Source organism: Alosa sapidissima, chromosome 1 (genome assembly GCF_018492685.1).
Source record: "Alosa sapidissima isolate fAloSap1 chromosome 1, fAloSap1.pri, whole genome shotgun sequence".
In the NCBI taxonomy this organism is placed as follows: domain Eukaryota; kingdom Metazoa; phylum Chordata; class Actinopteri; order Clupeiformes; family Clupeidae; genus Alosa; species Alosa sapidissima.
In genome coordinates, this window is record NC_055957.1 from 9,358,957 (window position 1) to 9,380,215 (window position 21,259).

A 21,259-nucleotide genomic window follows, 5' to 3' on the forward strand; every position below is an offset into this window, starting at 1 on the left:
GTGTAAAAAAAGACTGTAGTAAAAATATAAGTTCTGATTTGACTTCTTTACTCAAGTAAAAATAACAAAGTAAAGGTCCTGAAATGTACTTACAGTATAAAAGTAAAAAGTGTCCTAACCATTTTAAAGTACGGAAGCCGAGATGATGAAGGCCAATATGGCCGCAACGCGTAGGCCCATGTGCTTTTAACCAGTTCTTGCCATGATGAATTAAAGGCTTTTTATACTTTTTCCTTCACACCTCAGAGTGCCTCTGCAAACTCTTTTTTCTATGGAGGGTAGCATTTCTGGCATTTGTCCAAAATCTAGATGGACTCATCATTGGCAACATTTCACTGTTAGGTGCAGATCAGTTTTATCACCGCTAGGGGGCAGTTTACTATGCCATCAGAAAGAAGACATTTGCATAGACTGTTTCACTGTTTGACACTGAACGTTAGGCTATCGGGGGGCGCCAAACAAAAAGTGTAAGAATGGTGTAGGCTAAGGTTCATGGTCAGGGGTAGTGGTAAAATAAGAGGTATAAATTCTATGATTAAGGTATAAGGTGGACTGCGCCATGCGGTATCGGATTTTTTTCAGAACATTGATGATGGAGGTTAGGCTATTGTCCAATGTTCATAACAATAACCGGTGGTTGATGAGCCTAGGCCTATACATTGTGAATGTAGATAATACAGTATGATTTTTAAATGTTAGAAGTTGCAATTGGTGAATTTACTCTTTTGAGAGGATAAACTCGAATAAGAGGTAGATAAACTCTATTTCTGAAATTTCAGAGTTGGGCTAACTGCGTTTAGCCTCCACTAGGCCTACTGTGGTCAGCCATCCATTGGCTTTAAATTGCACGCACAGATGCAACATTGACCAATTAGATGGACAAAGTGCAACCCAGTTAAATAATAAGCGTAAGACCAAGGAATCTGTTGACATAGTCTGTTCAAAACTACTAACCAATCAATTTCACAGCCTACAGGGCTTCCCGCACCCTGTGTTAGGCTAAAAGTAGTAGAATCTTTCCCAAATCTTGTCAAAGTTGTTTGGTGTACGGTGGCCATTAGGAAGTTAGGACATCTTTGTGGGCGTGTGCTGCCAAGGGTCATGTGACCCATTTATCACAAACAGCAAGGTTAGTGCTCATAAACCCCTTTTACCACTTGCTGTCTCTCCTTGCACTGTGCGCTTTCAGCCAACTAGTACCCTGAAGTCCTGCGTCTGGTAAAGGAATCATGGCAGGTACGGAAAAGCTACGAAATCTCACACTTTCTCTTCTGTGTTGTGTTAAATACAGCTTTTATTGTAGTCCCGTTTACGCTAATGCAACATCTGATATTTAGCCTACACATCGGTGGAGCCACACAAATCCTCAATATTTTATGTTATAAACAGCTAAGTTAAGATCCGGGAATTTAATTCGTCTGTGCTGCCTAGCAGCTATTAGGCTAAGGGAACATCGTGTGCTTTACAGGAATATAGAGATGCCACAGTTGTGTTGACATTTGCGGACATGCACCGGCCTACGCACTCTATTTTACAAGATATTCATTGGCGTTTAATTTGTGTTGGTATTGGTATGTGGTTTTTATTTTTTTTTAATCGCAAATGTAGCAAATAAAGTGATGTTTATCGGTCAGGATGTCATCACTGCATGGATTTCGAATGGTCGAAGTTCGCCAATGCTCCATTAGCGAAAGTGAGTTTGTCATGTAGGCTACCCTTGTGTCGATTGCACAGGCTGTAGCCTAGTCTAGGCTACTGCATTCATGAGCCTGCAGATCCTGAAACACCCCCCCGTCAGGTTCCACACGTTCCAGCCATATGGAACGTAGGCTAATGGACGGAACAAGCACGACTGTGTCGCAATATCACACGTTTAACCTGTAATCCAGGAAGAAGCATGAAATACGGACTTGTTACAAAAATGTCTGTTACAAATGTGTTTCAAAATGTTTTTCATTCCGCAGACCAGGCATTTGTAACCCTTGCAACCAACGACAATTATGCCAAAGGTGCAATGGTGCTCGGCAAATCGTTAAGAAACCACAACACCTCAAGAAAGTTGGTTGTTCTAATTGGCCCACATGTTGCAGAACCCACCAGGTATGTTTCCCTCTCATGTATTAAACCAGTGGTTCTCAAAGTAGGGCCTAGGGAACCCTTGGGGTCCGCAAAGTAATTTGCTTTAAATGATCACAGTTGAAGTTTATCATTTTAAAAATTAATATCTACAGATGATGCCCCTTTTTACCCATAACACGAGCAAATTGTGTATAGACACATATAGATGCTCCAACCCACATTAACATTTAACTTTAAAAACTTCACTCAGGTCACTAAGAACCTTTCCTACTGCTGCTTATCTTGGCTTATTTGTCAGCTAGCTAGCTGATGTGTAGAAATGTTTGAGTCAGTCCATGTCGACAAGTGATGTAGAATCCAAAATTGACAAAAGACCAAGTTACACACCTACCTGAAAACGCGGTATAGTGGACCTGGCCACAACTTCAGAGAATACAAATGCTTAATTGTTACGGTTAAGAGGGGGTCCTCGGAAATGTTTCTCTCCCCAAAGGGGACCTTGGTATGACGCAAAATGGAGAACCCCTGTATTAAACGATTGGTTTGCAGACTAATTGGTTCCAGCTCACTTTATTATGTATTTCCAGCACCAAAAAGTGCAGTCAGAATGGGAGTCTGCAAAAACATAAAATCAGCAGTGGCCAGTGATGCATTAACGATCAGAATCAAGGAGCGTGCAATGTAGTTCCTCTTCTCTCCTCACAGGGATGTGCTGCATAAGCTCTTTGACGAGGTGGTGCAGGTGGATGTGCTGGACAGCGGGGACACGGCGCACCTTTCCCTCATGAAGAGGCCTGATCTGGGCATCACTTTCACAAAGCTGCACTGCTGGAATCTCACACAATACTCCAAATGCGTGTTCATGGACGCAGACACACTGGTTAGTACTACTATAAGGCATAAATCCACGTATCATCACTTCCTATAGAGTGCACCAAAAGTGAGCTTCATTCCAGTTGTTGTTGCACTGCTGTTTGCCATTGTATGTGTGCTACTACATGTAGGCTACTGTACTGTACTGTAGGCATGAGGACAGGGGTGTGACTGTTCTTCCTATTCCAAGGTTTTGGCAAATATAGACGAGCTGTTTGAGCGGGAGGAGCTATCTGCTGCACCGGACCCTGGATGGCCAGACTGCTTCAACTCTGGTGTGTTTGTGTTCCGGCCCTCTAAGGACACCTATGGGAAGCTCCTGACACACTGTGAGGAGAAAGGCAGCTTTGATGGTAGGTATCTGAAAGTAAGGTCACATGTTCCTCTCTACAAGTTGATATTCAAAACAGAAATGTAGGTGTCAGGTCATGTTTTAAGCAGACACCTTCAGACACACTCTATATGTTTTCCATATATTCTTGATATTCTATTTACAGCAGTAGTCTATCTGAAGCTCATGTGTCCAAGTTGACCTCACACATGATCCTGAAAACTCAGTTTTTTTGAGGTGCAGGGTGTATCATTTGTCGTAGCTGCAACAGTAGCTGACTCCCTAAGAGAGTATATTTTTTCCCTCACATTCTTTTAAAGCTGAGGTTAGATAATCCGTTCTGAAATGTCAGTAAGCATTGGCATGCAAGAGACTGAGAGTATGTGGTTGCATATTTGTTGAATGTAGAATTTTGCCTCAAGTATATGGTTCTCTCTCTGACGTGTGCATTACAGAGGAACACTTCAGTCCAGCTAAAACTAGCCTGCTTCTTAGAATAGACAATGGGTGTTAGTGTCTGTGTCCCAATTTAAAAAAACAGTCTACAGTAATACCTATGCCACTATTACAAGTATGTTCTTCAGCAGTTCTGGTGCGCAAACACAAGTGGCTGTGTGTTTAGGGTCTAAAGTTATTTTAGTGGGGGTTCAGTGGTTTAGGTTAACTCTATGCTTGACTCAGTGGTTTTAACTGGCTGTCCCACACACACCTCTATGACCTGCTGCTGTTGGTGAATCCACACTTACTCACAGCCTTGGTGCCCTCGTCCTACAGCCCTTGCATTCTTCCAGGCTTTCTGAATGGTTCAGGTAAATCATATTTAGCAGCAATCGGACCTTTCTATCGTAACACCCCCAATTATCACCACTTTTGTTTGGAAATTCTAAAAAAAACAATGTTTTTTTAACACTTCAAAATAACATTTGCTAAATTAATCTTACATTTTTCAGTAGCCATAGGTGTGTAGATTTGAACAAAATCTGGTTTGGTTCTTAACGGGAGCATTTATTGCCTGAAATATCCGATTTTGTTTACCACGCTCGGAGTTATAGTGCTGGCCTGATGGGTCGCCTATTTACACCGTTTCAACGGCACATGAACGGTTAGACCGAGAATTCTAGTCATGAAATTAAAATTCCACTGGAGCTCCAAGCGAATGTGTACCTTACAACACTGTTTGCAGCTCTTCGAGTCACGGTAAAATGTCATTTTTGGTACATAGTTAATTTAGATACACCTATTGTGTGGATGCTTGCGTTTCTTTAGGAGTCCGCCGTCTTGGTTTGTATAGAAATGGATATTAAGTGACACATACACGCAAGACGGCGGATATACGGGACCGACGGTAATAGGGGGAGTTCCGATACATGTTTATGATTGGGATATGTCCTGCCTGCATATGTAGTTGGACTGGTTAAAGGGGATCACAGATAAGCTACACAGGCAGAACTGACCAGGAGTATGTAATGGGAGTTATTGCTACAAATGCTTTCACAGGGACCTTAAGGTGTGGCGTTATCTGCTGGGCCAGTACAACACTTGAACTATGACATTTACCCCATTAACCTTTGACAATACCACTATTTCACAGATCATTTAACAGATCATTGTATTTTGCATTTTATGTATAGATTTTATTTAATGTATAGATTTCTTTAAGATAAACTATGTTTTACATTGTGTGTGTGTGTGTGTGTGTGTGTGTGTGTGTGTGTGTACCTCTCTCTTGTTAAAGGGGCAGTGCAAATATATAGTCTTTGGCACCACACTGGTGCAAGAAGGCATGTGTCTGTCGCAACATCCCACATATTGCACAGCTCTTGTCTAAAGTTTAAAGGGTCCGTGTTTCCACATCAGTCTTATCTTTCTATGTATGTCTCAATGTATAGACGGCTGGCGGGTGAGGGGCATCTTTGTTATTGATAGATTTAACATTTACCGTAGGTGGTTTATGTCTGAGCAGCTGGTGCCATATTTGTGATTGTCAAACATAAAGTAACACATCCACTGCTAGCAGCCAGGCCCCTGGCACAGGAGCATGACCCCTGTATATGTTACATTAGAAATGCTACTGCGGCCTCTTCACTCAGTCACTGTGCCATGGTGCTAGTTGAGGTCATGACCGGAGTTGTGGTAGCAGTGGAAGAGCCAGAGCACTTCCTGTATGATGACTCCTTTGTGGTGTCGCACAACACCGACGGGTGTGAAAGACCAGTAAAAGCCACCAGGGATTACACAAAGAATTTCCCATCTATCTGATGTAATCTTTTTTTAAATGTTGAAAAGAGTTTAGTCTAAGTCAAATGAACCATATCCCCTTTTCATTTGTATCTTGATGCTTGTTTGTGTTCTCTGTGAAATGATCACTCCTTACAGGATAAAGGGGATTGTGCTAAAGCTGATTAGTTCACTGGTAATCTAATAACCCCTAATGGACTCCTCTTTGATCATGTCAAGAATCTAATAGATGTGACATACAAAGGGTTAATCCAAATTGCTGATGCTAACATTTTCTGGCGACGATAGAAGATGCGTATGAGACACCAACATGAAGACCGCCAATAAGACAGCCTTTTGTTTTACTCTGTCTTTGTAGGTGGGGACCAAGGAGTGCTTAACAGCTACTACAGTGACTGGGCAACAGCAGATATATCCAAGCACCTTCCCTTCATCTACAATCTCAGTAGCATTGCCATTTATTCCTATCTTCCGGCATTTAAACAGTAAGTGCCACAGACTTTGTAGTTGATTATCTTGACATCTCATTCAGGTCTAAGGTCTTTGATCAACTTTCTCTCTCCCCTGGCAGTTTTGCCACATTGCTTGTGATTAACCTGTAGGATTACAAACTGTCTGGCCATATCATTAAGTTTGATGTTCCCACGTGGTATCAAGGCATTTTCCTCTTTCCTGGGTAAATAAAGCGCAGGTCCCACAGAGACGTGTTCACACAGTGACACTGTAACTTGAGCTGAGGGGGAGGTGAAAATCCCCCGTTCTTGGCCTTCTACCTCAGCATCCATTCCGCAGATACCAGCCTCCTAAAATAGCACGGTTTATTTTAAGACTAAATGTCCTTTTGAACAGAGCTGGACAGCGTTGTATTTTCCACCATGGCAAAGCTAAAGCTTGCTCTCTTGTCAATGGGCCGCTGTGGTAGTGTTAATCACTGTAGTACAGATTAATTACTCATAGTATGACAATGACACTCACTACTCCAATATCATGTATCACTTCTGTGCTTCTTATATATTACATGTTATCATAGAACTTTCTGACTAAAACATCTACACTATGTAAGAACAGTGAACGTAATCCTGCTGTTTGATCCCCCTCCCCCTTCAGGTATGGGCATGAAGCCAAAGTAGTTCACTTCCTTGGCAAAGTGAAGCCATGGAACCACACCTTTGACACCAAGAGCAAATCTGTAAAGGGACACTCCCAGGACCCCTCCACCCTGCACCCCGACTACCTGCTGCAGTGGTGGGAGCTGTTCTCTACGTCAGTGTTGCCCCTGATGAAGGAGGAGTACGGCGACAAGCCCTTCCACTCTGGATGTGAAGCAGGGGTAAGTGGGCACTGGGGTTACTGGTTTTGGATGTGGGCCATCTGCCCACTGTGTTTTGTTTTGGTTGCAAAGGCTTATAACACTCAAAAGGGCATGTAATCCTTCAAATACAGAGGGCAGTGGTATTTTACAGCATTTTTAGATTTTAGTCTCGCATTGTGTTCCATTTACAATCATACCCAATGTGATGTATACATTCAGAGGGGTACGTCCCAGGTTCTCACTAATTAGCGATATTATTAATTTGTTGGAACAAATACATGGTATTTTGAAAGCTTGAATGTCTACCTCAATGTTGCAAATCTGTGATTAAACTGAAGCTTTGGTTTGCTCTACTCTGTAATTTATCGGAATTGAGAAAAAGACTTAACGCACACGAGTCAAGAACGTTTACTGTCCCTGCGGATGTTTCGTCAAAGTGAACTCCGCTCAAACTCTGAGCGCCGTCTTTATTTTGTGTTGCAGGAAGACGTCCATGACGTGACCCCAAAGGTGCATGTGTTCCAGCCTCCCGCGCCCCCTCAGATCTCCAGTCAGCAACGTAAACAGCAGTGGGAACAGGGCCAGGCAGATTACATGGGAATGGACTCGTTCGACAACATTCAGAGAAAGCTTGACTCCTTCCTGAAGTAGGAACAGGACGCGGTGGTCTACAGATTCCGTCTTAAAAGCATGGCGTGATGGAGGATTCCACCAGCAGGATAAATGAAGAGTTCAAGTTCCAGTGTTAGAATTGTCTTGAGATCCATGTGTCCATCTCCCTTTCCTTCGGTCGGGTGTTTTGTAACCTTAAATAGGCACAACAGTGTAATAAGAACAGACTGAATCTTCCCGCCATGTTTCTATTGACTCATCACGACTATGCAGCTCTCATCATTTAGATTTCATCCCAGACGCCTCACACTGTGATGCACAATTTAAACATCTGATGAACCTTAACCCATTGATGTCAGTTAGAAATGTACCTCTCTCTGTTGTTAACAGCACCTACAGTGGGATCTTGTGAAACAACACTCCTCAACTAATTGTTTGCATTTTTTTTTTTTTTTTTTACTCCAGTGGTCTAGGAACCTAAATTAATACATTGAATGCTTATGTCTACATAATGTAGCCATTTTGTACATGGTATGCATGACTAACACCCACTGGGGTGTGAGAAGGTTACTGACTGACAAAGCCTTGCTGTTCTGTCCTAGAAGATGATACAAATGTCCTAGATGTTTTTCCACGTGTTTAACAGGTGCCTTAACTTGGTACTTTTTACAAGGAAGCCACCGTGCTGCTTCTGCCTCAAGCACACCCCTCAAGTAGTCCTTTGCACCATGCAATCGCCTCCCAGCGCACAGCCCCTCCATCTTTGCCTTCACCCACACGCTGGATGGATTGTCTTCTCACAATTCAGTCCTTGGTTTGTCTTTTCTGTGACTGTGTGGTAATGACTGTTTGGTAATGTAACCCACCCCCTAACTAAGCCCTGCATCTGCAAGCTCTGAAATAAAGACAAGCAATGACTGATCCCCTGGTGTATTACATGTGTGCTTTATGTTTAACAAAACTGTGTTGGAACAATTCATTTTGGTTGTAAACATGGCCGACGCTGGCCGGAATGAAATTGGTATGAGACTGAGCATAACAATTAGAATGGACATCCTGAACACTGTGCTGCCCTTTCATAACAGAAAAGTTACTGATGCTGTTTTTAGCGGAAAGAAACAAAATCATAATTCCATCAGGGCCCTGATGTCGTCGATTCGCGACTGCCTCTTGTCTTGAACGGATTTCGCTCCAAACGCTTTCTCTACCAGGTCCTTCTTCTTCTTCTGGATCTTCACCATGTTCTCCTCAACCGAGTCCTTCACAATGAACTGCACAACAAGAGACCAGAGGAATTCCAAGTCAGACAGGAACACTTCAACATAAAACTACAACTCAAAATGTGAACACATCACATGTCATCATGACAGGTGTAGAATGTCAACACATTGTTTTGTCATTGTGTGCCTGTAAATCACCTTGGTGATCACCACATCCCTCTTCTGGCCAAGCCGATGGCACCTGTCAACACACTGGTCCTCTGCTGCCGGGTTCCAAGCCTGGGATGAACACACACACACACACACACAGTTTGAGGGGACAAGACTGCTTGTCAGAGTTTTGTGTCTAGTAGTGTTTTCAGTGCAAGAAAATAAATAAATTCCTAGAAATCCATCTCCCTAGCCTGGGTTTTCCCATGCTGCCTTACGCACGCGATTTTATTCACGCTGCTAGGCAGCCTGGATTCTATGGTTCCTTCGTTGAGGTGAAAACGAAGTCCAATCACAGAACGGAGGGAGGGCAGCAAGACGATGACAACATATGAAGTCGTTATGAGCTACGTACAGACGCATTTGATAGACATTCGCAGCGCCCAATAAACGGCTCTGGGCATTCGTAAACCACGTTTCAAATACGAGAAAATGAATGCAATGAGATGAGGTCTGACGTTAGCCAGGCTACCATCTCCCTCTCCCATTAGTTAGGAAAAAAGGAACCAACAAATCCATGAACAGCATATAACTAATATGCAATTGCCACATTTAGCAACTCTTTTTGGTATCTTCTAGTAGTAGTAGTGGTACTAGTGGTAGGCAGCTCACTAGTTTTAGTCCAAATGTACATAATGTCTTCTTAAGAAGAAAGATGAATGAGTGATGAATGGCCATGTGATTAAATGAGACCCTTTATCACCACCTCATGGTGAAGAGGAGAACTTCATGAGGCCATGACAGACTTCATTCTTCAAAAAGGAACAAGGAAAAAAAAACCTCCCTTACCACAAATGTACCATATTTAAGAAATAATATACCATGGTGGTATGGTGAGTAGTTAAATAACACTTTTTTCCCCCTCTTGAAATAAAACGATTTTTTAGCTCTTCCACACCAAAAACTACTACCAACACCTTTAAACATTTTCTCGATGGGCACTCACTGGATCCATTAGGAATACATGGGAGGCGGCGGTCAGGTTGAGTCCCACGCCTCCAGCTTTCAGCGACAACAGCATGATGGATGGGCTCCCAGGAGAGGCATCCTGGAACTCCTCGATGGCCTTGGCACGGCTCTTCTGGTTCATGGAGCCGTCCAGCCGTGTGAAGGTAAAACCGTGCTCCCTGCAACACAGGGTTCAGAGGGCAATATGACAAGCGACTAGGGCTGGGACAACGAAATACAAAAAATACGTCGACGCAAAATATGGGCGCCGAATTTCAGACCCAAAACGCGTGCTGCCAAATATTTTGAATTTTACACCTTCAGTGTTTCCCATACGTTGACTAATCTGTGGTGGGGCGCCACAAAATCAAAACCGACCGTCACACATTGATGTTCTATGTTGTACTAAAAATTAAAGATAAGATAAAATCCTTTCATTGAGCTGCACTTTTTACGCACGCAGCCTTTCCCTGCCCCGTCCGCTCTCTCTCGTAACGAGTCCGCTGCCCCTCCTCTGCATGTGCATTTAACACAAAATATGCACGATTGTTGAAGGATTGTTGTTGCGACATAGAAGCATTGCATAGAACACGGCTGGCTAAATTGCTATTAAATCCGCTTAGCATCATGACCATGCTGTGCAAATTTGTCCAAAACTGCTGCAGTCAAGTTAACTCTGCTAAGGTCTTATCACAACATAGTTCATTGAGGAGACTAAACTTAGTTAAGTTATGCAATTAAGCAGCATCTCAAAGCTAATGTTAGAATACTGTTTGGATGTTGAGTTTAGCATGCTTATACAGCTGCTTGTCGATTTCGTTACTCAGGGCTTGTTTTATTGACTCGGACACTGAATGTTTGCAAAATCCCGATGTAAATGGAAAAGTGTTTTCCAAGACTCAAAAGTGCTTGTCCCAAGGAGAAGTACAAACTGTTATTTGAACTAACTACGTTATGAATTGCATCCATACATCAGCAGTCTTTTAACTGCGTAGTGTTACAATTGCGTCTTGAAGTGACAGGCACTCAATTAGACCTATACACTACTACTCTACTGAACTTTATTGAATGCTACCTCTGACTAAGAATGCATTACTTTAGTCTTTTATTTTGGAATTTTAAGAGCAATAAATATATATTGCAATGTTAAGGAATTCATGTTTTTTTCATTCAGATATATAAATCAACATGTATAAATTGCTATTAGTCAATTAATGGGGAGATAATCGATAATCGAATCGAAATCGAATCGGACTGAAAAAATGAATCGTTAGATTAATCTATGCATCGAAAAAAATAATCGCTAGATTAATCATTTAAAAAAATAATCGTTTATCCCAGCCCTACAAGCGACTCATTCACTTCTTTCATGACGAGAGGTCCCAGTCCTACACTCACATACACACTTGCACATACACATGTGAGGGTATACACATACACACAAATGTTTTAGCCATTCAGATCTGACGCTCCACATATTGAGCTGGATCAGGTTATTAATTATCATCAGAGGGAAAACCCTAGCGCACCTCAGTGGCACCTCCAGCAGGGTGAGGAACCGGGTGAACTGGGACACCACCAGGCTCTTGATGCTGCCATCTTCACCGCGCAGCGCCAGCAGACTGCTCATCAGGGCGTTCACCTGCAGACCAGACATCCCATCACAGCTGCTCATCATAACTGGCTCAAATGACCTCACTGGAGACATCGCCTGTCGCCAGAGGGATATTTACGACAGACGCAGCATAGACATGGCAGCCTTACCTTTGAGCTGGACTGCCACTTGTCTTTGCCATCGGCTGAGAAGGAGTCCTCCTCCTCTCCTGGGTATTCTACCAGCTCCCGGGTCTTGATCTGGGATCGGCAGAGGGGGCACTTGGCATGCTCCTGTAACATGGAGGAAACCAGAGGGATAAATCTCCAGACTGAAACCAGAGGTATAACTCTCCAGACTTGCACCCTGGGAGGAGCGTCACTTTTAGTTAGTCAAAGGGTTCTGACTCAGGGGAAATTCAAGGGTTAGAAAAAAAAAAAAAAATCAGAATCCTGGATCCTACTAGGTTAAATAAATAGGCCTTTCTATTATTTCACTGATTCACAAATATCGGTGCATACTTTGGTGCAGTGGAGACAGTTAGAGAGTACATCACAATTACATCATGCCGACATCAGTGTGAAGGCGCCTGTGATAATAATAGAGAGGAGCCCAGAAGTGGACGGACGTCAGTGTTCTCACCTGCTCAGAGCGGATGACCTCGCAGATGCAGGGTCGGCAGAATACGTGGGCGCAGTATGTGATGACTGGCTGTCGCAGCGAATCCAGGCAGATGGCGCACTCCTCGTCCGAGCCCGAGCCAAGCACCAGCCTGGATCACACATCACACCCACGTCAAAACCCCAAACTCTCAGAAGGGCCATTTCCTAATACCAGGGGAGTGTGCATGAGTGCGTGGGAACAGTAGGAGCACGTGCGGGGCTGGAGGCGGACGCACCTGACTTTGCTGACGAGGCGCTCGCGGAGCTCACTGGGTGTGGACGACTCGCCTGCCATGGACAGACACACAAGGGTGACATCAGCGGCTGATTATACAGATTACAGACCGCCACACACACACACACACACACACACACACAGAGTGATGACGGCCAGCACAAGGAAATGCGAGCCAGTACATGCTAATGGGTGTGAAATTTAAATTGCTGCTTGTAATTACATTTGGTGGGGCTTGAAGGTTATGAAGACATCAAATACATCAGAGGTTAGGTGGGGTGAATGTGAAACCACAGCAACAAAAGTGTTGAAGTATATCGCACAGAAGAAATTATTTCTATGATTCATTTTTAGTTTTCTCAGCCCTAACAGAAATCTTTGGATCTCCAAACATTGACCAACAGCACTGTGATGGCCATAGCATTCCCACCTGTTCCGGCGTATGACCCCAGCAGCCGAGGGTGACAGCAGAGCTGCCGTAGTCGAACCAGAATGGCCAAGACATCTGCATAGTTTGTCAAAACGGTCCCTTCTTTCACATACCTGCACAACAAAGAAGATGAGCCTCAAGACAACCCTAAAAAAGGAATCCATTTATACCTCCCCCCCCCATGCATAGGGCCTATGCGCACCTTCCGATGACGTTCCTGCCCTCCATCTTGGCGAGGTCATACTCCCGCTGCTCCTCCTCGGACAGGGTCACATGCTCGACGAACACCTTCCTGTCCGGCAGCTCCACCACCTGCTTGCCCGCCACCTTGCTGGCTTTGGTGCGCCGCAAGGTGATGCCCTTCACCAGCGCCTGAAGGTTCCTAATGACCAATCAGAGACATGCTTTTACCCACAGTCCCACAGTCCGCCCAGTGCAGTCTAAAGTTCTCAGAAATTGTCTATTTTCAATAAATGATCACATCAGCCCTGGCTGAATTGCCACCTGGAAGCTCAGTGGAAATCAAAGTGAGTAAATCGAAGCTTGTGTGACCAAACTGTCCTGTTGTCTGGGTGGACCCTGTGAGTACGTACTGCAGACCCTCGCTGTCCCCTTGTGTGACTGGCCTCTGGATGACACGGTTCCACCACTCCTTCACATCAAACGGCTTCAGCTTCAAGAAGGACAACAACATCCACAGGTCTTTCAGGGAGTTCTGGATGGGAGTGCCTGTCCATCGCATACAGACACAGAGAAAGAGAGAAAGAAAGAAAGAAAGAAAGAAAGAGACAAACAGTCATGCTCACAGATCAACAACCGCATCGTATTCCATTTCAAGAGTCCTGATTTAAATCAAGGCAAAGTCTAACCAAAGCAAATTTAAAAACATAACACCAATTAATACCAATTTAATACCCTAAGATCCTAATTATAACCACTGGTTGGTTGGCTTAATTCTCCCACATGACACACAACAGCTCATACATTAGACACTTTGTCCGTGACTTTTGCTTGCGTGCACACACGCGTATGCATGCAGGCATGCGCACAGACACACACAGGGTCTGTCTCACCTGACAGGATCCATCTCCTCTCTGTGGTGAGGTTCAGCACAGCCCGGCTCTGGAGAGCGTTAGGGTTCCTGATGACGTGGCCCTCGTCCAGCACCACCCGCAGCCAGCTCACCTTGTGCAGAGGGCTGCTGGCCTTGCTCTGCATTAGGTCACATGACCAGGAGAAGAAGTCAGACTCGTCATGTAACAGTCAGACCAACAAACACGCGTTCATGCAGGAGTCACATTTAATTAGAGCAACTCACGCTGAAGTCTGAAGAGAGGATGTTATAGGTGGAGAGAACCACATCCTGTCCAGCCAGGAAGTCTGTGTCTCTGCAGCGCTCAGCACCGTAGTACAGGTACACATTCAGCTTCACATCCACCCTCACATGCTGCTCAAACTGGTCCTGAAAGGGCAGAGGTCAATATGGCATAAAGGCCTTTGCACATTGAAATCCGTAATTTTATGAATTGATGTTTGGTCCATCAGAACAACAACAACAACAACAATAACAACAACCAGACGAATAGGTGAGTTCACTTAAAGCAACACCAAAGAACTTTCCCTCTGTCGCACGCACGCTATTTGTTTATCCAGCACCGGCTTTGCAAATAATGATGCCCACAGACAACGTAGAATATGTTGCATGATTTATAAAAGTACGATATATTGGGCATCAGACGCAAGTCAAATTTGTAGTTTATTATGTCTCATTCCATCGAACTACAGATCCGCTACCCCATCTGGCAAACTTACTTAGTGCAGTTATAGCCGATAGAGGGCCGCGAAGTGCAGGTCACCCTGTTACAAGTTGATGAACCACTGAAACGATTTTGGAAACATTATTTTAAGGTACAAAAAAACTCTTTGGTGTTGCTTTAAGTGGACCTGTGAATGTTTCCATCACCCAATCAGAATCATATGGTCAAGAACAGCATGTGATAAGAATGCCTGGGACTGTTTCCATTTCCTTATGTCCGGCCTGGCTGTTTGGAGACGGTCAGCCATACTTGAGCCCATACATACCAACCAGTTGCTCAGCACAGATAGAGGACAAAGGATCAGGGTGGCCCTGGCACTGCTGCTACTCTCCAGTGGGAGACTGGCCACAGCTGCATAAAGATCATAGGGACAGCAGTGTAAGAGCTACACAACTGTGCACAATTCAATACGCACAAAAACAGGATGCATGTTATAGAATTACCTGAGCTCTTCTTCTTTGCCTTTTTCTTCTTCGAGCCTCCGTCCGAGGTGAGGCCTCCTAGTGCTGCCGCGAAGCCCAGATCATCCATCAGAACTGTGCCTAGATGCCAACGCAGAACACCGTACCAATGCCCAGATGTTTTTTTTTTTTGTAAATAGTTGAAAGACCCAAGTATCAGCATGACTTTTGCTACCAGCATGAAGTAATCAGTTCTGACACTTCTTCGTTATGCCTTAAATGCAAAAACAAACCAGCTCTACCTGTGCTGGTGGAAGCTTTGTCTTTCTTGGTCGTCTTGGCTGCAGGGAAAAGAAGAGCCAGTAAATAAACTGTAAAATGCCTTAATTCAGATATAAAAAAATGTGGGCTGGAACTCTTACCCTTCTTCTTTGGAACAGCTGACTGCTCTACATCTTCAATAGTGGCAGGATCTTCATGTGGTCTTTGAAAATGAAGTGGCTTCAGCATCAGTGACTGTTATCTCTGTTCACACATGTTTCACTACAGAAAAAATGTAAAAGAACATGCTTGATCTTACCTTTTTGATTGCAATGCCTTTGAATGTCCATCTGAAGTAGCACTCTTCTCTAGCGGCAAGGGTTTTCCATTATGGAAATTGGACACAATCAGTGCAATGGTGGTGAGTGTTTTGCCCTGAGACAGACATTTCAAATCCGTAAAAAAACATGATCAGGAGTGCTGATTACTCCAGTGCATTTGTAATCAATGATCTTAGGTGGTCGGACGAGGAGTTGTTTTCCTGTTCATGTGTTCACTGACCAGTCCCATGTCATCAGCCAGGATGCCACCGCGGACTCTCTCTGGCCTCTCCCGCACGGCGAAGTTGGTGAGGACATTAAAGTACAGGTTGCTCTTTTGTTCCCAGAAGGGGGGCAAGTCGTTGTTGTTCTCCCGTGTGGTCATCCAGTGGAGAGCCTGCTTCTGATGGGGGAGCAGGGGAGTATGAACCGCCTGGGAAGACAGACACAGCACAGGTCAGATGTTCCACTCCCTCACTTGTGTACCTGCGTACAGTTCAAGTCAGTTACTGGCAGCACTGACATTTCAAATGGAATGTGTCTCACCTCTGCTGGCTCCATCTCTCGCGTCTTGTCCTCCATCAGGTCATCAAACAGTTTGTCAAAGGCTCCCTTCAGCTAGAGAGAGAGTTCAAAGCAGAGGCCTGGTTGCAATTTGGTTCACAGAACAGTCTAGAACAATAGCAACCGCACATGACAATCTAATGGTGACCACACTATTTTGGTCTGCGTCCACTCATGCCAGGCTACCTGTTCAGGCGTCAAAGGAACGGCGTTCAGTCTCTTGGAAGGTGCAAGAAATCCTTGGGGTGTTTGACCGCCACTCAGGTATGCCTTACCACCTAAAAACAAAAATGACCTCAGCATAAAAAGATAGTTTTATATTATTGTTTTAAGCAAAATAAATTATTTAAATGTACCTGATGAGGGTCCAAGCTTGTAACCGTGACGGCTGAGCATATTTAAGACACTGTTCTTATTTTCCTCTTTTCCCCAGAAGGAAAGTATGACGGGCATTGAAAATTTATTTGTTTCTCCATAGGGCACTACCCTGAGAAATAAAGAAAGACATACTATTTACTAGGGGTTAAGATTGCCATTACCACTGAAGATGAGTAATATCAGAATGTCAATGTCAGATGTCAGAAATGCCCCAATGCAAATTTAAACATACCCTTCGATCTTCGCCAACTTGCCATCTATGATGGGAGCCATTGCAGCTGCAAGCTCTTTCTTAATATGTCCCACCTGGCTTCCATACACATTCGCAACCATTACTGCATTTCGGTCATATGGATTTTGAGGCTCTCTTACCAAAGAGACCATCTCTCCTCTGTTGACCTGGAACAGAAAAAAAAAACCCCTTAAGGTTATGTTCTTTCTAGATATTAAACATACATATATATAAGGATAGGATCTACAATTAGGTGTTAACTAATATTACTACGCTAGGTCGAAGTACTCCCAAGTGCTATTGCGCCACACATTATAGTTCTCCTGTTTATTCGTTTGGAAAATCGCCTTGTTTCATGTTGTGTGACCTTACACATTTTTATTAACTACTTGTGCAACTGTATTTACAGTAAGTAGGGAAAACGTGGATGTTTTTGATTAGTGCTATCTTCCTCCCTCTATGGCTACGTCTGAGCCCGCTAGCATAGCAACATGCTAACACATTCGCGCCGCGCACCAGAGCGTTTGAATGCACGTATCGACACAGGAGAGGTATGACTCACGTCCACATTAAATCCATTCCACTCACGTTATCAGGAGAAACCAGTGGCCTAAAGTTTTATTTTGAACGCTTACTTTGGTCTCACTCATTGGATCCAAATAACAGAAATAGCAAACTCCAAGTTATGGTAGGGTAAGTTAAGCTATAAGCACATAGCCAATTAAACGGGACACTTTTTGAAACTATTTCAGTTTGTGTAGGCCTATCAGTGCTTTCTGAACATATTGAACACACTTTTAGAAATACCATGATAGTTTTGGTCACTATAACCGTGAGGTTAAATTTTTATACTGTTACATCCCTATCTGTAAGTGAGGTGGGGCCTTCATGGATCTGACCTATTGTCCAGCACATCCCATAGATGCTCGATTATATTGAGATCTGGGGAATTTGGATGCCGTCAATACCTTCAACTCGTTGTGTTACTCAAACTATTCAAATCAAGGATACAAGGAAGTTTATTGTCACATGCATATAGTTACTGGATGTAAGAAATGCAGTGAAATTATGTCTGGTGTCAGCCTATTTGTGCATTTATGGGGGGGGGGGGGGGGGGATTGGGATTGGGATTGGGGGGGGGGGGCACCAACAAGGAGCACCCAAGAGCAACAGGGGCAAGGAAAAACTCCCTTACTAAGGAAGAAACCTTGGGCAGATCCACAGCCCAAGGGGCCAACCCAACTGCCAGGATGCACACCCGTTTTTGCAGTGTGGCATGGCACCACTGCCTTTAAGGAATGCAGTTTTCATGCAGGGGTGTACTTGCTCTGCAACAATGTTTAGGGAGGTGGTACATGTCAAAGGAACGTATACATGAATGGCAGGACCTGAGTTTCCCCAGCAGAACATTGCCCAAAAGCATAACAGTGCTTCCTACAATGCATCTTCGTGCCATGTTCTCCCAGGTAAGCCTCACTGGGGCAGTCTTCGCTCCCCATGCGCATCAACGAGCCATGGTCGTCCATGACCCTGTTCACTAGTTTTCCTTCCTTGGACCACTTTTGGTACTAACCTCCACAGATCAGGAACATCTGATAAGAGCTGCCGTCTTAGAGCTGCTCTGACAGAGATGCCACAACACTTTGGTTCATGTTCTCACATCCTTATGCTTGCCCATTTTCCTCCTTCCAACACATCAACTTAAATGACAAAATGTGCACTGACAGGTGCCATTGTAATGAAATAATTAATGCCATTAACTTCACAGTGGCAATTACGTTATAGCTGTTGTAACATTGTATAAGTATAGTATATATACTCTTTTGATCCCGTGAGGGAAATTTGGCCTCTGCATTTAACCCAATCCGTGAATTAGTGAAACAAACACAGCACACAGTGAACAGACAGTGAGGTGAAGCACACACTAATCCCGGCGCAGTGAGCTGCCTGCAACCACAGCGGCACTCGGGGAGCAGTGAGGGGTTAGGTGCCTTGCTCAAGGGCACTTCAGCCGTGGCCCACTGGTCGGGGCTCGAACCGGCAACCCTCTGGTTACAAGTCCAGAGTGCTAACCAGTGGGCCACGGCTGCCCATTGCGATAAATCAGTACCTTCCTGCTCTCAAATGAGAGCATATCAACTCTAAGATTCTTGTCTCTAATTAGGCATCTTGCTGATGTGGACATGAAGGGATGTTGTGATGTGACCTAGTGATTTAAAATTTTCCAATGAATTTCCAGTTTATTACATTAATCCAAAACAGGTTGCAATGCATTTACTCGAGGTTAGTCTGTTCAAAATTCATCACGTCACCTAATGAGGTTACAAGGTCGTCACCACCACAGTTGGACTTACCACCCCTGTGTAATATCGCAGGCCCACTACGGTGCCTTGAATATTGCCAAAGAGGACATTTGCTTCGTTTTCCAGGTCTTGGCTGGCTGAAACTTCCTCTGAGGAATTCTGTATTGCCTGGGACAGAGTCACCGTCTCCGTGTGGTCAACGTCCAGGAAATCTATAAAGGTTAATCCTATTCCTCCAAATCGTCTGAAGTTAGACTGCATGTTGCATTTGGCTCTGCACAAAAGAAGCATGCAAACTAAGAAACAAACAAAAACAATGTACGTGCATTCTGACAAATAGCATATACACCGTTGAGATGACAGCATGTTAACACTATGAGAGGTTATGCACTTAAAAGAATTGGCAGGGCATGTGTGAACATTTAATACCCATTGCACGACAACTTTTGAATAATCAAGATTCCACCATAGGATTGGGCTATCGGGCAACCAGTGGTCAAATTAAATCGGCACAACCTGGAGAAGTCAGAAGTGTTAACGTTCGCAGTAGTAGTAGCGTGCAGTGCAGCAGAACATAATTTTAGCTAGCAGCTAATCAGCTAACGTTAACGTTAACTTAGGCTACTTACCTTGCTTCAGGCCTGCTGAAACAACGTCAGAATGAGAGATGGTGTGATCTTTTCAGTTGACAGCAGACCATCGAACACCACTTAAGTTTTTGTCAACGTATACAGTTTGATTTACAACTTATTGTGTACTCTGTAACCTACAACTCGTAATATAGCATGTAATGCTGGCTTTGTTTTGACCATAGGGCACATGGATACCCGCCTTCCGCTTTGAGTAACCAATCACAAAGATGATTTAACCCCGTGGTTGCAATATGTGAATTAATTTTAAATAATTGCATTAAAAAGCAGCAATGCACAGTATCAGAGGAAAAAGTCATAACATAGTTTTCTTCATATCCTTATTACTAAAATTAGTAAATCTTTTATATTAACATTATTTCCATAGAGTAATAAACGAGAGATCTGACTATAACACCCCCGATTATCACCAGTTTGGTTCGTAAATTCTAAAAACAACGATGTTTTTTAACACTTCAAAATAACATTTGCTAAATGAACCTTACATTTTTCAGTAGCCATAGGTGTGTAGATTTGAACAAAATCTGATTTGGTTCTTAACGGGAGCATTTACTGCCTAAAATATCCGATTTTGTTTACCACGCTCGGAGTTATAGTGCTGGCCTAATTGGTCGCCTATTTACGCTGTTTCAACGGCTCATGAACGGTTAGACCAAGAATTCTCGTCATAAAATTTAAATTTCACTGGAGCTCCATCCAAGCGGATGTGTACACACAGCTCTTCGAGTCAGGGTAAAATGTCATTTTTGGTACATATCTAATTTAGATACACCTATTGTGTGGGTTCTTGCGTTTCTTTAGGAAACCGCCGTCTTGGTTTGTATAGAAATTGATATTAAGTGATATACACGCAAGACGGCGGAAATACGGGACCGACAATAGGGGGAGTTCCGATATGTATTTCAAGGATGAGGCTATCTTTCCTGTTAGCTCAGCTGTGCTTTACCAGAGCCCATCTCTCTGGCTTTACACAGAATTTACCTGTAAAGATAATTGCCATTGTAGTGCTGAAGTTGCTAACACATGTAGGCTACTACCAGGTAGGTTTTAAAACAATAATCTGCTGTTTATAACTTTTTTGAAGTTGCATGTAGAAAATCACGTGTGCTCAAAACGAACTAACTAGCCTGCCAATTTCCCAGATCTATTAAAGGATGGTATTTTGCTAGAACTGTGATAAAATGTTAATTTCTTAAAATAAGAAATTACTCAAAAGTTTGGAAAGTAGCTATCATTAGTAGCTGTCATTCTAGCGCCAGGTGCACAACAAATAATAATAATAAAAAAAATACATAGAATTGGATTACAACAGGATTGGTGGGGAACTAATAGTGACATCTCACATGTGACATTTGGAAAATAAAGAGGGGGCAACCTAGCCTGGAAATCCAGATCCAAATCAAAAAGATTAAGGGCTGTATTTTGCACACAATGTTGCTATGTTCTGAACGTCTGCATTTTACAACTCGGATGCAACGTGACAGTTCATTTAAACTTCACAACGAGTTCGGCGGATTAATATACAAGTGTGATACGGCCACAAAAATGGATTTACTTCTAGTTGTGCAAATAACATACGGTTAATAGTC

The 21,259-nt window shown here is 43.5% G+C and overlaps 2 protein-coding genes across 3 annotated transcripts; one reads left to right on the plus strand and one right to left on the minus strand.

Moving 5' to 3' along the window:
* Positions 1–1,078: 1,078 nt before the first annotated feature.
* On the plus strand, positions 1,079–8,366 carry gyg1a (glycogenin 1a). The gene is made up of 7 exons (XM_042085105.1): positions 1,079–1,236; positions 1,965–2,100; positions 2,785–2,959; positions 3,143–3,305; positions 5,880–6,006; positions 6,629–6,851; positions 7,317–8,366. The coding sequence occupies exons 1-7, from the start codon at positions 1,230–1,232 to the stop codon at positions 7,482–7,484; spliced, it is 999 nt and encodes a 332-aa protein (XP_041941039.1). The 5' UTR covers positions 1,079–1,229; the 3' UTR covers positions 7,485–8,366.
* An 8-nt stretch (positions 8,367–8,374) lies between these two features.
* Positions 8,375–20,194, minus strand: hltf (helicase-like transcription factor). Of its 2 annotated transcripts, none has more exons than XM_042085014.1 (24): positions 20,156–20,194; positions 19,072–19,294; positions 16,718–16,884; positions 16,464–16,594; positions 16,294–16,385; positions 16,090–16,161; positions 15,785–15,976; positions 15,543–15,658; positions 15,385–15,446; positions 15,265–15,303; positions 15,005–15,103; positions 14,827–14,912; positions 14,063–14,206; positions 13,818–13,956; positions 13,338–13,473; positions 12,947–13,126; positions 12,745–12,857; positions 12,316–12,367; positions 12,060–12,189; positions 11,588–11,710; positions 11,353–11,465; positions 9,822–10,002; positions 8,864–8,944; positions 8,375–8,716 (listed from the first exon to the last, which is right to left on the minus strand). In XM_042085014.1, the coding sequence occupies exons 2-24, from the start codon at positions 19,279–19,281 to the stop codon at positions 8,570–8,572; spliced, it is 2,805 nt and encodes a 934-aa protein (XP_041940948.1). In that variant the 5' UTR covers positions 19,282–19,294; positions 20,156–20,194; the 3' UTR covers positions 8,375–8,569. The 2 variants fall into 2 exon arrangements, with proteins under 2 accessions (XP_041940948.1, XP_041940940.1); XM_042085006.1 differs by lacking the exon at positions 20,156–20,194 and adding an exon at positions 19,650–19,856.
* Positions 20,195–21,259: the final 1,065 nt, after the last annotated feature.

What these genes read in the sequence shown, in the direction of transcription:
- gyg1a (XM_042085105.1), top strand. An exon ending in TCATGGACGCAGACACACTG is followed by an intron (nt 2,960 to 3,142) that starts GTTAGTACTACT and finishes TCCTATTCCAAG; the next exon opens with GTTTTGGCAAATATAGACGA. An exon ending in TATCTTCCGGCATTTAAACA is followed by an intron (nt 6,007 to 6,628) that starts GTAAGTGCCACA and finishes CTCCCCCTTCAG; the next exon opens with GTATGGGCATGAAGCCAAAG.
- hltf (XM_042085014.1), bottom strand. Translation starts at nt 19,281, where the DNA reads ATGCAGTCTAACTTCAGACGATTTGGAGGAATAGGATTAACCTTTATA. An exon ending in AAGGCATTGCAATCAAAAAG is followed by an intron (nt 15,447 to 15,542) that starts GTAAGATCAAGC and finishes TCATTTTCAAAG; the next exon opens with ACCACATGAAGATCCTGCCA. An exon ending in AGCTGTTCCAAAGAAGAAGG is followed by an intron (nt 15,304 to 15,384) that starts GTAAGAGTTCCA and finishes TTTTCCCTGCAG; the next exon opens with CCAAGACGACCAAGAAAGAC.